General features: G+C 45.4%; 1 protein-coding gene across 1 annotated transcript in view; it reads left to right on the forward strand.

The window, feature by feature from the left end:
• Window positions 1-19211, forward strand: part of LOC139155168 (vomeronasal type-2 receptor 26-like) — a 180271-nt gene extending 161060 nt beyond the window's left edge. Inside the window, exons 5-8 of the mRNA XM_070730252.1 lie at window positions 8461-9255; window positions 15341-15553; window positions 16142-16268; window positions 17666-19211. Coding sequence (XP_070586353.1) covers window positions 8461-9255; window positions 15341-15553; window positions 16142-16268; window positions 17666-18576 — 2046 coding nt within the window. The 3' untranslated portion in view covers window positions 18577-19211. The remainder of the gene's footprint in view (window positions 1-8460; window positions 9256-15340; window positions 15554-16141; window positions 16269-17665) is intronic.
• Window positions 19212-19980: the final 769 nt, after the last annotated feature.

A 19980-nucleotide genomic window follows, 5' to 3' on the forward strand; every position in this document is an offset into this window, starting at 1 on the left:
TCAGACTAGATGGCCACTGAGGTCCATTCCCTCTCCATCATTCTGTAAGTCTCCTCAATGTGAAGGGGGGTCAGACTAGCTGGCTACTGAGGTCCCTTCCCTCTCTATCATTCTGTAAGTCTCCTCAATGTGAAGGGGGGTCAGACTAGATGGCCACTGAGGTCCCTTCCCTCTCTATCATTCTGTAAGTCTCCTCAATGTGAAGGGGGGTCAGACTAGCTGGCTACTGAGGTCCATTCCCTCTCTATCATTCTGTAAGTCTCCTCAATGTGAAGGGGGGTCAGACTAGCTGGCTACTGAGGTCCATTCCCTCTCCATCATTCTGTAAGTCTCCTCAATGTGAAGGGGGGTCAGACTAGATGGCCACTGAGGTCCATTCCCTCTCTATCATTCTGTAAGTCTCCTCAATGTGAAGGGGGGTCAGACTAGATGGCCACTGAGGTCCCTTCCCTCTCTATCATTCTGTAAGTCTCCTGAATGAGAAGGGGGGCAGACTAGATGGCCACTGAGGTCCCCTCCATTGTCCTGCTTGAGCTTGGGGGTCAGACTAGATGGCCATCGAGGTCCATTCCCTCTCTATCATTCTGTAAGTCTCCTCAATGTGAAGGGGGGTCAGACTAGCTGGCTACTGAGGTCGCTTCCCTCTCTATCATTCTGTAAGTCTCCTGAATGAGAAATGGTGTCAGACTAGATGGCCACTGAGGTCCCTTCCCTCTCTATCAATCTGTAAGTCTCCTGAATGAGTATGGGGGTCAGACTAAATGGCCACTGAGGTCCATTCCCTCTCTATCAATCTGTAAGTCTCCTGAATGAGTATGGGGGTCAGACTAGATGGCCACTGAGGTCCATTCCCTCTCCATCATTCTGTAAGTCTCCTCAATGTGAAGGGGGGTCAGACTAGCTGGCTACTGAGGTCCCTTCCCTCTCTATCATTCTGTAAGTCTCCTCAATGTGAAGGGGGGTCAGACTAGATGGCCACTGAGGTCCCTTCCCTCTCTATCATTCTGTAAGTCTCCTCAATGTGAAGGGGGGTCAGACTAGATGGCCACTGAGGTCCCTTCCCTCTCTATCATTCTGTAAGTCTCCTGAATGAGTATGGGGGTCAGACTAGATGGCCACTGAGGTCCCTTCCCTCTCTATCATTCTGTAAGTCTCCTCAATGTGAAGGGGGGTCAGACTAGATGGCCACTGAGGTCCCTTCCCTCTCTATCATTCTGTAAGTCTCCTGAATGAGTATGGGGGTCAGACTAGATGGCCACTGAGGTCCATTCCCTCTCTATCATTCTGTAAGTCTCCTCAATGTGAAGGGGGGTCAGACTAGCTGGCTACTGAGGTCGCTTCCCTCTCTATCATTCTGTAAGTCTCCTGAATGAGAAATGGTGTCAGACTAGATGGCCACTGAGGTCCCTTCCCTCTCTATCAATCTGTAAGTCTCCTGAATGAGTATGGGGGTCAGACTAGATGGCCACTGAGGTCCATTCCCTCTCTATCAATCTGTAAGTCTCCTGAATGAGTATGGGGGTCAGACTAGATGGCCACTGAGGTCCATTCCCTCTCCATCATTCTGTAAGTCTCCTCAATGTGAAGGGGGGTCAGACTAGCTGGCTACTGAGGTCCCTTCCCTCTCTATCATTCTGTAAGTCTCCTCAATGTGAAGGGGGGTCAGACTAGATGGCCACTGAGGTCCCTTCCCTCTCTATCATTCTGTAAGTCTCCTTAATGAGAATGGGGGTCAGACAAGATGGCCACTGAGGTCCCTTCCCTCTCTCTCATTCTGTAAGTCTCCTGAATGAGAATGGGGGTCAGACTAGATGGCCACTGAGGTCCCTTCCCTCTCTATCATTCTGTAAGTCTCCTGAATGAGAATGTGGGTCAGACTAGATGGCCACTGAGGTCCCTTCCCTCTCTATCATTCTGTAAGTCTCCTGAATGAGAATGTGGGTCAGACTAGATGGCCACTGAGGTCGCTTCCCTCTCTATCATTCTGTAAGTCTCCTGAATGAGAAATGGTGTCAGACTAGATGGCCACTGAGGTCCCTTCCCTCTCTATCATTCTGTAAGTCTCCTGAATGAGAATGGGGGTCAGACTAGATGGCCACTGAGGTCCCTTCCCTCTCTATCAATCTGTAAGTCTCCTGAATGAGTATGGGGGTCAGACTAGATGGCCACTGAGGTCCATTCCCTCTCTATCATTCTGTAAGTCTCCTCAATGTGAAGGGGGGTCAGACTAGCTGGCTACTGAGGTCCATTCCCTCTCTATCATTCTGTAAGTCTCCTCAATGTGAAGGGGGGTCAGACTAGATGGCCACTGAGGTCCCTTCCCTCTCTATCATTCTGTAAGTCTCCTGAATGAGAAGGGGGGCCGACTAGATGGCCACTGAGGTCCCCTCCATTGTCCTGCTTGAGCTTGGGGGTCAGACTAGATGGCCATCGAGGTCCATTCCCTCTCTATCATTCTGTAAGTCTCCTCAATGTGAAGGGGGGTCAGACTAGCTGGCTACTGAGGTCGCTTCCCTCTCTATCATTCTGTAAGTCTCCTGAATGAGAAATGGTGTCAGACTAGATGGCCACTGAGGTCCCTTCCCTCTCTATCAATCTGTAAGTCTCCTGAATGAGTATGGGGGTCAGACTAAATGGCCACTGAGGTCCATTCCCTCTCTATCAATCTGTAAGTCTCCTGAATGAGTATGGGGGTCAGACTAGATGGCCACTGAGGTCCATTCCCTCTCCATCATTCTGTAAGTCTCCTCAATGTGAAGGGGGGTCAGACTAGCTGGCTACTGAGGTCCCTTCCCTCTCTATCATTCTGTAAGTCTCCTCAATGTGAAGGGGGGTCAGACTAGATGGCCACTGAGGTCCCTTCCCTCTCTATCATTCTGTAAGTCTCCTCAATGTGAAGGGGGGTCAGACTAGCTGGCTACTGAGGTCCATTCCCTCTCTATCATTCTGTAAGTCTCCTCAATGTGAAGGGGGGTCAGACTAGCTGGCTACTGAGGTCCATTCCCTCTCCATCATTCTGTAAGTCTCCTCAATGTGAAGGGGGGTCAGACTAGATGGCCACTGAGGTCCCTTCCCTCTCTATCATTCTGTAAGTCTCCTGAATGAGAAGTGGGGTCAGACTAGATGGCCACTGAGGTCCCTTCCCTCTCTATCATTCTGTAAGTCTCCTGAATGAGAATGGGGGTCAGACTAGATGGCCAGTGAGGTCCCTTCCCTCTCTATCATTCTGTAAGTCTCCTGAATGAGAAGGGGGGTCAGACTAGATGGCCACTGAGGTCCCTTCCCTCTCTATCATTCTGTAAGTCTCCTGAATGAGAAGGGGGGTCAGACTAGATGGCCACTGAGGTCCCTTCCCTCTCTATCATTCTGTAAGTCTCCTGAATGAGAAGGGGGGTCAGACTAGATGGCCACTGAGGTCCCTTCCCTCTCTATCATTCTGTAAGTCTCCTGAATGAGAAGTGGGGTCAGACTAGTTGGCCACTGAGGTCCCTTCCCTCTCTATCATTCTGTAAGTCTCCTGAATGAGAAGGGGGTCAGACTAGATGGCCACTGAGGTCCCTTCCCTCTCTCTCATTCTGTAAGTCTCCTGAATGAGAATGGGGGTCAGACTAGATGGCCACTGAGGTCCCTTCCCTCTCTATCATTCTGTAAGTCTCCTTAATGAGAATGGGGGTCAGTTAAGATGGCCACTGAGGTCCCTTCCCTCTCTATCAATCTGTAAGTCCCCTGAATGAGAATGGAGGTCAGACTAGATGGCCACTGAGGTCCCTTCCCTCTCTATCAATCTGTAAGTCCCCTGAATGAGAATGGAGGTCAGACAAGATGGCCACTGAGGTCCCTTCCCTCTCTATCATTCTGTAAGTCTCCTTAATGAGAATGGGGGTCAGTTAAGATGGCCACTGAGGTCCCTTCCCTCTCTATCAATCTGTAAGTCCCCTGAATGAGAATGGAGGTCAGACTAGATGGCCACTGAGGTCCCTTCCCTCTCTATCAATCTGTAAGTCCCCTGAATGAGAATGGGGGTCAGACAAGATGGCCACTGAGGTCCCTTCCCTCTCTATCAATCTGTAAGTCCCCTGAATGAGAATGGAGGTCAGACTAGATGGCCACTGAGGTCCCTTCCCTCTCTATCATTCTGTAAGTTTCCTGAATGAGAATGGGGGTCAGACTAGATGGCCACTGAGGTCCCCTCCATTGTCCTGCTTGAGCTTGGGGGTCAGACTAGATGGCCACTGAGGTCCCTTCCCTCTCTATCAATCTGTAAATCTCCTGAATGAGAATGGAGGTCAGACTAGATGGCCACTGAGGTCCCTTCCCTCTCTCTCATTCTGTAAGTCTCCTTAATGAGAATGGGGGTCAGACAAGATGGCCACTGAGGTCCCTTCCCTCTCTCTCATTCTGTAAGTCTCCTGAATGAGAATGGGGGTCAGACTAGATGGCCACTGAGGTCCCTTCCCTCTCTATCATTCTGTAAGTCTCCTTAATGAGAAGGGGGGTCAGACAAGATGGCCACTGAGGTCCCTTCCCTCTCTATCAATCTTTAAGTCCCCTGAATGAGAATGGAGGTCAGACTAGATGGCCACTGAGGTCCCTTCCCTCTCTATCATTCTGTAAGTCTCCTGAATGAGAAATGGTGTCAGACTAGATGGCCACTGAGGTCCCTTCCCTCTCTATCATTCTGTAAGTCTCCTGAATGAGAATGGGGGTCAGACTAGATGGCCACTGAGGTCCCTTCCCTCTCTATCAATCTGTAAGTCTCCTCAATGTGAAGGGGGGTCAGACTAGATGGCCACTGAGGTCCCTTCCCTCTCTATCATTCTGTAAGTCTCCTGAATGAGAAGGGGGGCCGACTAGATGGCCACTGAGGTCCCCTCCATTGTCCTGCTTGAGCTTGGGGGTCAGACTAGATGGCCATCGAGGTCCATTCCCTCTCTATCATTCTGTAAGTCTCCTCAATGTGAAGTGGGGTCAGGCTAGATGGCCACTGTGGTCCCTTCCCTCTCTATCATTCTGTAAGTCTCCTGAATGAGTATGGGGGTCAGACTAGATGGCCACTGAGGTCTATTCCCTCTCTATCATTCTGTAAGTCTCCTCAATGTGAAGGGGGGTCAGACTAGCTGGCTACTGAGGTCCATTCCCTCTCTATCATTCTGTAAGTCTCCTCAATGTGAAGGGGGGTCAGACTAGATGGCCACTGAGGTCCCTTCCCTCTCTATCATTCTGTAAGTCTCCTGAATGAGAAGGGGGGCCGACTAGATGGCCACTGAGGTCCCCTCCATTGTCCTGCTTGAGCTTGGGGGTCAGACTAGATGGCCATCGAGGTCCATTCCCTCTCTATCATTCTGTAAGTCTCCTCAATGTGAAGGGGGGTGAGACTAGCTGGCTACTGAGGTCCCTTCCCTCTCTATCATTCTGTAAGTCTCCTGAATGAGAAATGGTGTCAGACTAGATGGCCACTGAGGTCCCTTCCCTCTCTATCATTCTGTAAGTCTCCTGAATGAGAAATGGTGTCAGACTAGATGGCCACTGAGGTCCCTTCCCTCTCTATCAATCTGTAAGTCTCCTGAATGAGTATGGGGGTCAGACTAGATGGCCACTGAGGTCCATTCCCTCTCTATCAATCTGTAAGTCTCCTGAATGAGTATGGGGGTCAGACTAGATGGCCACTGAGGTCCATTCCCTCTCCATCATTCTGTAAGTCTCCTCAATGTGAAGGGGGGTCAGACTAGCTGGCTACTGAGGTCCCTTCCCTCTCTATCATTCTGTAAGTCTCCTCAATGTGAAGGGGGGTCAGACTAGATGGCCACTGAGGTCCCTTCCCTCTCTATCATTCTGTAAGTCTCCTTAATGAGAATGGGGGTCAGACAAGATGGCCACTGAGGTCCCTTCCCTCTCTCTCATTCTGTAAGTCTCCTGAATGAGAATGGGGGTCAGACTAGATGGCCACTGAGGTCCCTTCCCTCTCTATCATTCTGTAAGTCTCCTGAATGAGAATGTGGGTCAGACTAGATGGCCACTGAGGTCCCTTCCCTCTCTATCATTCTGTAAGTCTCCTGAATGAGAATGTGGGTCAGACTAGATGGCCACTGAGGTCCCTTCCCTCTCTATCATTCTGTAAGTCTCCTGAATGAGAATGTGGGTCAGACTAGATGGCCACTGAGGTCCCTTCCCTCTCTATCATTCTGTAAGTCTCCTGAATGAGAAATGGTGTCAGACTAGATGGCCACTGAGGTCCCTTCCCTCTCTATCATTCTGTAAGTCTCCTGAATGAGAATGGGGGTCAGACTAGATGGCCACTGAGGTCCCTTCCCTCTCTATCAATCTGTAAGTCTCCTGAATGAGTATGGGGGTCAGACTAGATGGCCACTGAGGTCCATTCCCTCTCTATCATTCTGTAAGTCTCCTCAATGTGAAGGGGGGTCAGACTAGCTGGCTACTGAGGTCCATTCCCTCTCTATCATTCTGTAAGTCTCCTCAATGTGAAGGGGGGTCAGACTAGATGGCCACTGAGGTCCCTTCCCTCTCTATCATTCTGTAAGTCTCCTGAATGAGAAGGGGGGCCGACTAGATGGCCACTGAGGTCCCCTCCATTGTCCTGCTTGAGCTTGGGGGTCAGACTAGATGGCCATCGAGGTCCATTCCCTCTCTATCATTCTGTAAGTCTCCTCAATGTGAAGGGGGGTCAGACTAGCTGGCTACTGAGGTCGCTTCCCTCTCTATCATTCTGTAAGTCTCCTGAATGAGTATGGGGGTCAGACTAAATGGCCACTGAGGTCCATTCCCTCTCTATCAATCTGTAAGTCTCCTGAATGAGTATGGGGGTCAGACTAAATGGCCACTGAGGTCCATTCCCTCTCTATCAATCTGTAAGTCTCCTGAATGAGTATGGGGGTCAGACTAGATGGCCACTGAGGTCCATTCCCTCTCCATCATTCTGTAAGTCTCCTCAATGTGAAGGGGGGTCAGACTAGCTGGCTACTGAGGTCCCTTCCCTCTCTATCATTCTGTAAGTCTCCTCAATGTGAAGGGGGGTCAGACTAGATGGCCACTGAGGTCCCTTCCCTCTCTATCATTCTGTAAGTCTCCTCAATGTGAAGGGGGGTCAGACTAGCTGGCTACTGAGGTCCCTTCCCTCTCTATCATTCTGTAAGTCTCCTCAATGTGAAGGGGGGTCAGACTAGCTGGCTACTGAGGTCCATTCCCTCTCCATCATTCTGTAAGTCTCCTCAATGTGAAGGGGGGTCAGACTAGATGGCCACTGAGGTCCATTCCCTCTCTATCATTCTGTAAGTCTCCTCAATGTGAAGGGGGGTCAGACTAGATGGCCACTGAGGTCCCTTCCCTCTCTATCATTCTGTAAGTCTCCTGAATGAGAAGGGGGGCAGACTAGATGGCCACTGAGGTCCCCTCCATTGTCCTGCTTGAGCTTGGGGGTCAGACTAGATGGCCATCGAGGTCCATTCCCTCTCTATCATTCTGTAAGTCTCCTCAATGTGAAGGGGGGTCAGACTAGCTGGCTACTGAGGTCCCTTCTTTCTCTATCATTCAAGTGGTGTGTGTGTGTATGAAAGAGCAAACTGTCCCATTCTTTCCTTCCAAAAGTAGCATTTTGTTAGAACCGTTCTGATTGGATGGTGGTGAAGTGTCCCATGTGGCCAAAAGGCTGTGGCTGAAGGTGGATTTGTGTGAGGAAAGGGCTGGGGCCAATTGCTAGGGGCCTTTGGGTGAGGGAGAGAAGGCAGCGGCCGATCAGCTGTGGTGGAAGAAAGACCTTCGTCCAACTGGCGGAGGCAAAAAGTCCTAAACCCTCAGAGAGAAATCTCTAGCAGAACCAACCCCATCACGGCCTCTGAGGTCTTGGGGTGAGTAAAAGGACTCCAGCTGCTGCCCTCACAGTTGTATTGGGAATTTATACAATTTCTGCTATGTCTAAATTCAGAAAATATGGATATCGGCATAAATTCTAATCTATGAAAACTGACAGGCTCCGAAAACAGACAAAAGTTCAATTGAAGAGAAATCTTGGATTATACAACTGACAAATCGTATCAGGAACTGAGGTCTCCCTGTTTCTTGTATAACTGGAGAAGAAGCTAAAAAAAGTCCTCCAGAAAAAATCTGAGATACAGAAACAGAAAAAGATGCACCAGTCCTCAAAAATTATAATAGGCCCTTTATTGGAATATAATGCTTCAGTCGGCATTTCAATATGTTAATCTAATTGTGGTAAATTGTGAAGGTGGTACAGTAATATTATTCACAATGTGTATAGTTTTTAAAATTTATTCTTTTTCATTTTTATTATACAATCTTGCTAATATTGTCTTTAATATTTCAAACAATGTCTAACTACAAATTGTTCTAATACATTCATGAGAAGCAGGTTGGATTTATTAAAATCTAATATTTTGGATTTGATCTGAGCCCAAATATGACACAGCATTTTCATTGCTTTTTCAGATCAGACGTGGAATTGCTTCAGAGGCTCTGAGTGATAAGAGCAAATTCCCCTTTTTCCACCAGATGGAACATAAAGATGGGGTCCAGTACCCAGCCATTGTCCAACTGCTCCTCCATTTCAGATGGACCCTGATTGGCCTCTTTGCTTCAGACACAGAGAAGGGAGAGAATTTCATGAGGACTTTCCCTCCTGTGCTTGTCAGGAATGGAATTTGTGTGGTTCTATCACAACAATTCTCAACAACAGGATATACAGCCTATCTCAGGGATGCCCTCTCTAAGTGGAGACAAGTCAATGTCTTTGTTCACTTCATGGAATTTGATTCCCTTTGGGGCAGAATTCTTCCTTTTCATTTAACATTTATGCGCTTGCCGGGACTCATTGAAGAGAAAGTCTGGATCCTCACAAATTTTACAGGGTATGAAATAGACAATCGCAGACTTCTCAAATACATCCACAGTATTGTGAACTTTGGTTATCTGATCAAAGAAAGGCCAAATGATGAAGCCTTTGAACCCAATTTCTTTGTGGAAGGAATCTTTGAGGATGTTTATTTTCTCTGTTCTCTTTCAACGAACGTCTTTTCTGTCAAAGGCCGCATGAGATGCACCCAGAAAGCCCCACTGGAGACCCAGGGGAAAAGGAACAGAAGACGGATCCCAAATCACTATGACATTTACAGCCTCATGAAGACTCTGGCCCATGTCTTGAATGCCGCCTATTCCCCCAGATGGAGGAGGAGAAGGAAGGAGGGAGAAGAGAGGTCGGGGTCTCCAAGGCTGCAGCCGTGGCAGGTAGGGGGTCCTGATAGGGATCCATGGATCTCAGATCCTTTGGAGGAGGAATCCTGAGGAGAAGGAGGGGAACCACTTCAACAGATCGGCCCAATTAAATTACTCAGGGAATAATGGCTCCAAAGCAGTGTCTCTATGCGTGTGTGTGTGTGCGTGTTTCCCAAGTATTTTACTACCACTCTGTGGGTGTGGCTTATTTTGTGGCTGTGGCTTGATGGTCATGTGATTAGGTGGGAGGGGCTTACTAGCCATGTGGCCAGGTGGGTGTGTGGCTTCATGATCATGTGATTCAGCAGGTGATGCTTGGTGGTCATCTCACGGAACAATTAAAAATAATGGAATTTTTCTCTTTCTTTCTTTTTCTTTCTTTCTCCTCCCTCCCTCCCTCCCTCCTTTCTCTCTTTCTCTTTCTCTCCCCCTCTCTCTTTCTTCCTCTCCATTCCTTCCACCCACTGACTCAACTTCTCCTTCCTTCCTTCCTCCTCCCCTCCCCTCCTGCCTCCTTCCCCCTCCCACCCTCTCCCTTTCTCTCCCTCCGTTCCTTCCTTTCTCTTTCTCTCCCCCCTCTCCACCCAAACTTCCCCCTCAGTCCTTCCGCCCTCCACTCCCTCCCTCCCCCTCCCTCCCCATCCCTCTCCTTTCTTTCTTTTTTTCTTTCTTTCCTCTCCCCTTTTCTTTCCCTCCTTCTTTCCCACCCTGCCACCCACACAAACTTCCTCTTCAGTCCTCCCTTCCTTCTTTCCATCCTCCCTCCCTTCCTTCCTTCTTTCTCTTTCTCTCCCCCCTCTCTTTCTTTCTCTTCATTACTTCCACCCACCCACTCAACTTCTCCTTCCTTCCTTCCTTCCTCCTCCCTCCCTCCCTCTCTCTTTCTCTCCCTCTGTTCCTTCCTTCCTTTCTCTTTCTCTCCCCCCTTTCTTTTTTCCCTCCCTCACTGCCACCCACCCAAACTTCCTCATCACTCCTTCCGCCGTCCACTCCCTCACTCTCCCTCCCCTTTTCTTCCTTCCTTCTCTCTCTTCTTTCTTTCTTTCATTCACTCCCGACTACCCACCCAATTTTCCCCTTCCTTCCTTCCTTGATTCATTCATTCATTCCTCCCTCCTTTCTTTCTCTTTCTCTTTCCCTCTCTTACTTTCTCTCCCTCACATCCAACTTCTTCCCTCCTTTCTCCATTCCTTCCTTCCTTCGTCCAACCCTCCCACCCTTCTCTCTCTTTCTTTCTTTCTTTCTTTCATCCATTCTTTCTTTCTTTCTTTCTTTCATCCATTCTTTCTTTCTTTCTCCCTCCCTCCTTTCTTTTGTTTTTCTCTTTCTCTCCCCTTTTCTTTCTTTCCCTCCCACCCACCCAAACTCCCCCCTCAGTCCTTCCGCCCTCCACTCCCTCCCTCCCCCTCCCTCCACATCCTCCCCTTTCTTTCTTTCTTTCTTTCTTTCTTTCTTTCTTTCTTTCCTCTCCCCTTTTCTTTCCCTCCTTCTTTCCCACCCTGTCACCCACACAAACTTCCTCTTCAGTCCTTCCTTCCTTCTTTCCATCCTCCCTTCCTTCCTTCTTTCTCTTTCTCTCCCCCTCTCTCTTTCTTTCTCTCCATTTCTTCCACCCACCCACTCAACTTCTCCTTCCTTCCTTCCTTCCTCCTCCCTCCCTCTCTCTTTCTCTCCCTCCATTCCTTCCTTCCTTTCTTTCTTTCCCCCTATTTCTTTTTTCCCTCCCTCACTGCCACCTTCTCAGAGCTTCCGCCCTCCACTCCCTCCCTCCCCCTTTCTTTCTTTCTTTCTTTCTCTTTCTCTCCCCCACTTTTCTTTCCCTCCTTCTGCACATGCTCATAAAAAGAAAAAAATTAAAGAACCCCCCCCCCCAAAAAAAAATATTCCAAAAAAAAATTGGGGGGAAAATGCCAGCCCCCAGGGACCGGTACCAGGCCAGTGACCATCGTGAGTGGGTCAAAAAACAGAAGGAAAAACATTTTAAAAGTTTTTTAAAGCCACCCAAAACAAAATGGTGACACATGTGCAGTGCTGAAAAACCTGGCTTCTGTGCATGCACAGAAGAAGAAAAAAATTAAAAAATCCCAAAATCAAAAAGACATTCAAAAATTTATGGGGGGAAATGGCAGCCCCTGGGGACCAGTACGAGGCCAGTATGAGGCTACCGTTGTGCCTGGACTGGACTGGACTGGACGGGTAGGAACCCGCCCCTGTTCCAAAGACTAGATCCCATGGCATTTCAATATTAAACACTGTTAATTTGAAAATGCTGTATAGGTTTGTGATTAGCATTGTGGAATTTGACCTTTATGAATTTGGAGGAGACCCCTGAGACCATCTAGCCCAACCCCTCCTCTCTGCAGCAATCCCAGTTAAAGCTTCTCTGACTGATGGCGGCTCCGTCTTTGCATTCAGAGAATCCACGAAGGGGAGACTGAACTTCTCTGCTTTCCTGGCTCAGCTCTAAAAGAGCTCATCCTTTGAGGATATTTCTCTCTCTCGTTCAGCTAAAGTCTCCTCTCCTGTAACTGAGTTCATTTTTCCATGTCTGACACCCTAGAGTAACAGTGAGCAGATCTTAGGCTGGTGTGTGACGTGTGTCAGTGATCGGAAGAGGGCTGCATCCTCCCCTCCTCAATCGAGAGATGGTGTCCATTGGAAAGGGGCTCCCAGACTCCTCCCGATCTTCAGCTCTCCTCCTTCTTCTCTTTCCTCAAGGATACGAGCGGCTCCTTTGATCTCTCCCTTGCCTTACCGTATTTTTCGGAGTATAAGATGCACTCTCCCCCACCCGGGGCGGATTCCCATTCTGCACACACACAAGCAAAATCTTGCTGGGAAACAAACGCGCAGCTCAACTTATGCTACCAATGCGCCACCCTTTTCCATCCTGGTAGCAACCCAATATTGCTCCACCCCAAAAAGAAGGTGAAAATTTGGGTCCATCTTACACACCCAATGTAGACCCACCCACCGGCCCCCACCCTTTGGCCTCTGCCTCCCAGCAATTTGCCTCCTTGCAGCAAACGGTAAACAGCCTGTTTCAGTTTCAGCACAGCCTGATGAACACAAGCATCCACATGGCCCGCAGCTGTTTCGGGCTTAGAGATTCACATTGCTGCCTCCATGTGCCCCAGTTTCCACCCTTTCTGATCCCCACCACCCAGAAAACGGGGAGCTTGCAGAGGCAGCCATAGCCTATGGCAATCCTTGCAGCCTGAAACAGCTGATGAGGCCGATCCAACCCACAATTCTCTGCTTGTGCTAATCAGGCTGTGCTGAAGCTGAAACGGGCTGCTTGCTGCAAGGAGGCAAATTTCTGGGAGGCAGATTTTTTCCCCCCCTTGTTTTCCTCTCCAAAAAATGTAGGTGCATCTGATAATCCGGAGCATCTTATACTCTGGAAAAAAAATATTATTATTATTATTAATAATAATAATAATAATAATAATAATAATAATACTGTAATAATAATAATAATAATAATAATAATAATAATAATAATAATAATAATAATAATTTATTAGATTTGTATGCCAGCCCTCTCCACAGACTCGGAAATACTGTATTTGTCCTTCCCTGAACTTGATTTAGATTTTTTGCAAATTCTCCTCCAAGCTTGGTGCCTGCAAGCGGACTTGGTCCTTGAGTTGATGTCTCCCCAAGCCAGAACGTCCACTTCCTGGGATTCTTACGGCTGCCTTTGCCTCCTTTCCAAGAACTTTTCCCAGCTGACTCATGTTCTGTTTCCAGTTAACTACGATTCTGAGGTCATTTTCACAAACATGCATATCAAGTTTGGTGTCCCTCATCTTTCTTCCAGTCCACCATTAATGTTCTTATATGAGGCTCTATTGTTAGTCAAGTCCTATGTGCTAAAAAAAAACTCTAGATGATTTTACTCCTGCACCCTTCTCTCTGTGAAAATCATACATATTTTTTCTGCAAACTTGATATTCCACTCATTAAATTTTCTCTTATTTAAAAAGATAAAAAAACAAGCTTCCAAAAATTGAACTATTATAAAGACAAAACAAAAGTAGTTGAAACATATTTTAAAAATTGTATATTTAAAAACAGACAAACCCACATACATATACTGTATATTGTCCCCCAGTTGAATACTATAACGGGGGTCCTCAAACATAGGTGGGTGATTCACAGTCCTTCAAATGACTGGGGGGCAGGACCAGGTGGTCATGTGACTAGGTGGGCGTGGCCAATGTAACAGTCCAATTTTTTCTCTTTGTCCTTCCTAAGCTGTACTTGCTCACCCCAAGGAATCTATTTACTTAATAAGACCCCCCCCCAAGAGAAAAAGAGCACAAAGTTTCTTGCCACTTGCCTAACTTCATCACAACAGCAGCTTCAAGCTCTTTTAAAAAGGCCATTAAAAAGAATGAAAGAAACAGGATTTCTTTCAAAATAACTCCTGATCATAGAGCAGAGAAGTCCTGAGAGGCTGAGAGAAGCTGTTAATCAAGCCCCCCTTCTTTATTTGTTTGTTTGTTTAGTTATTTAGTTGTTATTTAGTTATTTAGTTATTTAGTTGTTATTTAGTTATTTAGTTATTTAGCTAACAAAATTGTCCAGCAACCAATTTGGTGGATGTACTTTACATATGGCAAGAACCAAAGCAGTGGGTGAATTCTCCTTCAGGCCTTACACTGTGGTTGCACTTGAATGAGTGTTAGCCAACTTCAGCTGATTTTGAAAAAGCTAAGAGACATGGAGACATGTCCCCCACCCACCCACCACCCACTTTTAAAGGGCTACTTTTCAAAGCAGCCCCTCCCCTACTCACCCACCGGCAGCAGCTGTGTCATCAGAAGGGCAGCTCAACCAGTGAAAGAAGTGCCACTGGAGTAGATGCTCATGGGAAGATAAGGCCAATGGCGAGGGGTGGGGCAAGGGAAGGGGCTTAATTCTACCACTCCGTGCATGGGATACTTTGCATTGGTGGGCCATATCCAGCCCACGGACCTTAGTTTGAGGATCCCTGTATTAGGACATAGAATAACAGAGTTGGAAAGGACCTTAGAGGTCTTCTAGTCCAACCCCCTGCCTAGGCAAGAAATCCTACACCAGTTCAGTAAAATGGTTATCCAACATCTTTAGAACTTCCAGTGTGGGACTATAAGATGCAGCTGTGCATAAGACACTCCAAGATTTCAAAGAGGTAAATAAGAAAAAAAGGTTTTGCCTTCCCTCAGCCCCCAGGATCATTTTCAGACCTCCCAAACCCTCTACACACCTGTTTTCACATGTGGCTGGTCTTAGGGAGGCCAAAAATGGCTGTATTCAGTGTAGAAGATGCACCAACGTTTCCACCCACTTTTTAGGGGGAGAGGAAGTGCGTCTTATACTCCCAAAATATGGTACTTAAGAAATGTAATGATAGCTGAGAATGACTCTCGGGATGAGGAGAAGAGAGGCTGCCTAGGGAAGGATCAGATCAGAGGGGAGAATCCTGCATCTGCATAATGCGAGAGAAAGAAATTCAGAAAGGATCTTTGATAACTTTTCAGGCTGAGAAAAGAGTTGGTGGGAGATTTGTTCTTTCAGACTTGCAACATTGGGTTAATGTCGCATTACCATCAAGTAGAATTAGCACATCTGGAGCTGTTTTCCATCAGGATAACCAGGGAGAAGATTAGCCTGACACCTTTCTTCTTGATAAACCCCCAGGCTTTCTGGGAATCTACCTGTGGTTTATTTTATTTTATTTTATTTATTTATTTATTTTGTCCTATACACAATGAGGGATTTAGTGGGTATATATCTATATACACATAGTAAAATACAGGATGAAGGTTATAATAATAATAATTAATAATTTATTGGATTTGTATGCCGCCCCTCTCCGTAGATGCTGAGGAGATACTCATAGTAAAATATATTTAAGACATAATAGAAAAGAAGATATAGTAATAGAACATATCAATGAAAGAATAGAACAAGAGATATAGGAATAGAAGAAAGGTCTAGGAGATATAGGAGAGCAATTTGGAGATGAGACAATTCTACAAGAAAGATTCAATGTGGGATAAGAAACAATGTTTTCTGTATTTCAAATTCCTGGATGTTTCCATTCTAGTTTCATCCCTTTCTGGAGAAGAATGAATATTGGAATATTTCTCATAAAAAACTGTATTTGGACCAAAATGGAGAGATAAAAGCAGATCTGGCCATTGACTGCTACTTGGTTCTCTCCAAGCGGGATGTCAAGGAAGAGGATCTGGCGGATTTTATAAGACAGAGACTTTCTATTGACCAAGATGCTCTTTCACGGCTAAAGTTGCTTAATAAGGTGGGAGAAATGTTGCTGTCTTTTCTCTGTTTCCCAAAGCCTGAGGTCCCATTTCAAGTGGGGAAAGCCTAGAGTCTCCAGGGTGGTTGGCCTTCCATGCCAGTTGGTGTCTTCTAATGGAAGTTCTTCAGTAGATAGGACCTACATGGAGCAGCTTTGCCATGTTTTATGGAAATCTTTCATGATCTTAATGGTCAGAGGTGTCTTTCTTCATCATAGTTTTATTCTACATTAAAAAAACTGAGTGAAATAAAAGTTTCCTAAACCTTTTACAGTAAACTTTATTCTCAGTTTTAATATGAATATATCCGCATACTTAAAAAAAAAATTCTGCAATTCCATCACTCCAGACTTTATTAAATACAAAAGTACTTTATTGTAATGTTCAATTCCAAACCTAAAAGGGAGGAATTAAATGAAGAATCTGCCAGTTGTTATACCTCCTGCATTTGTTTAGAAGTAGTCAGAGATTTCATATAAACCTCAGTGAAGACCAGAGGCTAATTGTCTCCTGTCATTTTTACCTACATTTTCTATAGATGGAGAGTCCTAACATATTTCCTAACACATTCTCTTTTTTCTGCTTAGTCTTTCCCTGAGTCCAAATGTGTGGAAAGTTGTCATCCTGGATTTGTCAAGAGGGCTCGAGAAGGAGAGCCAGTTTGCTGCTACGACTGTGTTCCTTGTCCGGAGGGGACCTTCTCCACTCAGGAAGGTGGGTGACACTGAGGAAAATTGGAGGCTTGGTGGAACTGGATCCATCCAGAACATTTTCATGAAAGTGCAAGTTAAAAGGCAGATTGGAGCAAACCTGTTCTTTTCCTTTATTTGAAACCTACACAATTTATTATCTAAAAGGAAGTAAATCAAAAGGACTTTGAAGGAGGGCTGGGAAGAGATGGGAGGAGGGGGTGGAAGACTGGTCAATCTTTACTAACAGCAGAGGAAATATCTCTTCTGCATTTTAGTTTGGAGAAGTGCTGCTAAGTTGACCTTTCTAGGAACATCTGAGATCTTTGAAACTTGATGAATTCTTTCATCTCCACCTTCTGAAAGACCTGGCAATTCACTGTATATTGGCCTCCCTTTGAGGATCACTGAGAAGGTCCATCATGTGGTGTTGTGGATAGTTTTGGAGGGAACTCCTTACACAAATATTCTGCCCTTCATATCGATCCATCGATCAATTAAAATAGAGCTGGAAGGGACCTTGGAGGTCTTCTAGTCCAGCCCCCTGCTCAAATAGGAGAACCTACATCAGTAATGGTGAACATTTTTGGCCAACAGGGTGGCCAAACCAGAACATGCAGATACACATGTTGGAGCATTGGAAACTCAAAGACTAGCTGGCCAGCGTGAACATGCCTTTTTTGGCCTTTTTTCAGGCCATTTTCTGGCTGTTTCTGGCTGTTTTTCAGGTCATTTTTGGTCCAAAAAAAACGGCGTGAAAACTGTCCTTCTGTTGGCTGTTTTCTGGACCATTTTCCAGGCTGTTTTCAGGCTGTTTCTCAGTGCTCCACTGCCTGCACTGGAAATCAGAAGATCAGCTGGCAATGGCACAGATTCCCAGAGTGAGGGCTCTGCGTGCCACCTCTGACACCTGTGCCATAGTTTGCCATCATGGATCTATATCATTTCAGACAAGTGACTGTCCAATATCTTCTTTAAAACCTCCAATATTGAAGAACACAAAACCTCTGGAGGCCAGCTGTTCCACTGGTTAATTGTTCTCACTGTTAGGAAGTTTTTCCTTAATTGTATATTGCTTCCAGATGTTATAGGATACTCTAAGCATCCTCCAAGTCCCTTTAACTGCCATGGGGCAGGACTCAGGATGTTTGGCTAAAAGATTATATGATTCATTATTAACCTCTAATAATCTAGGTTCCTATGACGATTCTACACATTACACAGAAAATAATTAACATCCTAGGACTCCCCTCACCTTGATATACCTAGCTATTTTTTAAAATATCCTTTTTACCTCTTTAATGGAATTGTTTAGATATACGTCGTGGAAAATGTTCCTGGAATTATTTGTTGTCCAAAAACATTATTTCTTGTAATTTAAAAAACCAAAATAATAAAGAAATATTGCTTTTTATTTTTCAGATACTAAAAAATGCACCAAGTGTCCAGATGATAAATATCCTAATGAGCGCAGAGTCCAATGTATCCCCAAAGTTTTAACCTTCCTGTCTTATGAAGATTTTCTGGGCATCATTCTGGTCTTTTTTGCCCTACTGTTGTTCTTAATCACAGACCTTGTTTTAATCATCTTCATTAAATATCGAGAAACCCCCATTGTCAAAGCCAACAACCGGGACCTCTCCTACATCCTCCTGGTCTCCCTCCTGCTTTGCTTCTTGTCTCCTTCTCTCTTCATTGGTCAACCAAGGAAAGCCACCTGCCTTCTCCGACAGACAGTTTTCAGCATTATCTTCTCAGTTGCTGTTTCTTCTCTCTTGGCCAAAACCATCACAGTGGTGCTGGCTTTTCTGGCCACAAAACCAGGAAACAGTGTGAAGAGATGGTTGGGGAAGAGCTTGGCCAACTCCATCATCCTTTCTTCTTCTGCTGTCCAAATTGTCATCTGCTCCATCTGGTTGGCGGTTTCTCCCCCCTTTCCTGAATCTGATCTCCACTCCCAGCATGGAGAGATCATCCTGCAATGCAACGAAGGGGCTGTTGTCATGTTCTACGTCACCCTCAGCTACATGGGCTTCCTGGCTGCCATCTGCTTCACGGTGGCTTTCCTGGCCAGGAATCTTCCTGGGGCCTTCAACGAAGCCAAGCTGATCACCTTCAGCATGCTGGTCTTCTGCAGTGTCTGGGTGACTTTTGTGCCCACCTACCTGAGCACCAAAGGGAAATACATGGTGGCAGTTCAGGTCTTCACCATCCTGGCCTCCAGTGCTGGTCTTCTGGGCTGCATCTTCATCCCCAAGTGCTACATTATCCTTCTGAGGCCAGACCTGAACACAAAGGAGCATCTCACAGCCAGAACAAATGTAAAAACATGATATATAACACCATTGTGATATTGGAAAAATTATTAATGTGATGTTCATTTGATTTCCATTTAGATAGTATGCAGGAGTCAAAGAAAAACATATCTATATGTTTCAAAGTGGGAAATGGTTGAACAATTCGAATTCTTGCAGCTCCGTCCCCTTTCAATAAATCTTGCTCTGTAAAATTCAGAGGAATTCAGCTGTTCAGCAACAGCTACTGAATGTGAAAGCTTATAGAAAAAAATGTGGGCACTTGTTACTATTGACAACAGCTAAAAGTGTTTGTGAGAGAGAATGAGTAGGAAAAGAGATCAGGATGAAGCTGTTGGCACCAAGTACCAGTCTGGTTGCCTGATCCTCTCCATGAAAATGCCAGAATGATGTGAAATGCCATGTTTGATCGGTTCTCAGGTTGGAAGGGAAATCTTGATTCATCTTATATTTTAAAAGTTTTTTATTTTTATATAATTCTTTCTTGATTTCCTGATAAAACCTCCTTTACAGAAAGTGATCAACAGAACGGCTGTTTGGGATTTCAGTTTGAGATGATGATGATGATGATGATTATTATTATTATTGTTTCTGTACTTTGTACCAATTTTTTTTTTAAGTAAATTAAAAAAATAAAGTTTGTAATGAAATTTCCACTGTGTTTTTTTTCTTTCAAGCAGAGAAATAAAATAGCAGTTTTCAGATCGTTTAATTTTCCACTCTACAATATCTGCCTAAAGAATTTTCTCTGCTCCGCTTCTAAGCTTGTATTGTCTGTGAAGGGTTGGATACGATGTCCAGAGAAAGGTGACCTACACACTCTCTGCAGGAGGAGGTTGAAGGGATCCTGTCTAAAGGCAGATCACAAAAGTTTAATGCTGCATAATATTCCTCCAGGTCCAAGAAGGGGTTGAATAAGGGTGGCAACCAGTGGTGGGATTCAAGTAATTTAACAACCTGTTCTCTGCCCTAATGATTTCCTCCAACAACCAGTTGGCCAAACTGCTCAGAAAGTTCACAAAGAATTATTATTTAAAAATTGGAATAGAATTGAAATCAGTACCCTAAGTGATTCTTTTAAAGCATGTTTAGAAATATGGCTTAAATGGCAGAGGACAAGTGGAATAAAGTTATCCAAGCTATCAACGTTGCATGCACTGAATATAGGGGATGAGGCTAATTTAATTAGAATCATTAAAATATTAAATAGTAAAGGGGTAATGAGAATGGAACAGCTATATGAGAAAGATGGAAGAGTTAGTAGAACTAGATTGGAATGGCTGATCGGTAAACAGCAATGGTTGCAGATTAATGCAATATGTACATGTTTAAATAAAAGGGAGAATAAAGAAACCTTCTTACGAGAAGAAAATAACTTGGAAAAAATAATAAGGGTAAAGATAAATGAAAGTAAAGGACAAG

Source organism: Erythrolamprus reginae (genome assembly GCF_031021105.1).
Source record: "Erythrolamprus reginae isolate rEryReg1 chromosome 13 unlocalized genomic scaffold, rEryReg1.hap1 SUPER_13_unloc_4, whole genome shotgun sequence".
NCBI lineage: Eukaryota > Metazoa > Chordata > Lepidosauria > Squamata > Dipsadidae > Erythrolamprus > Erythrolamprus reginae.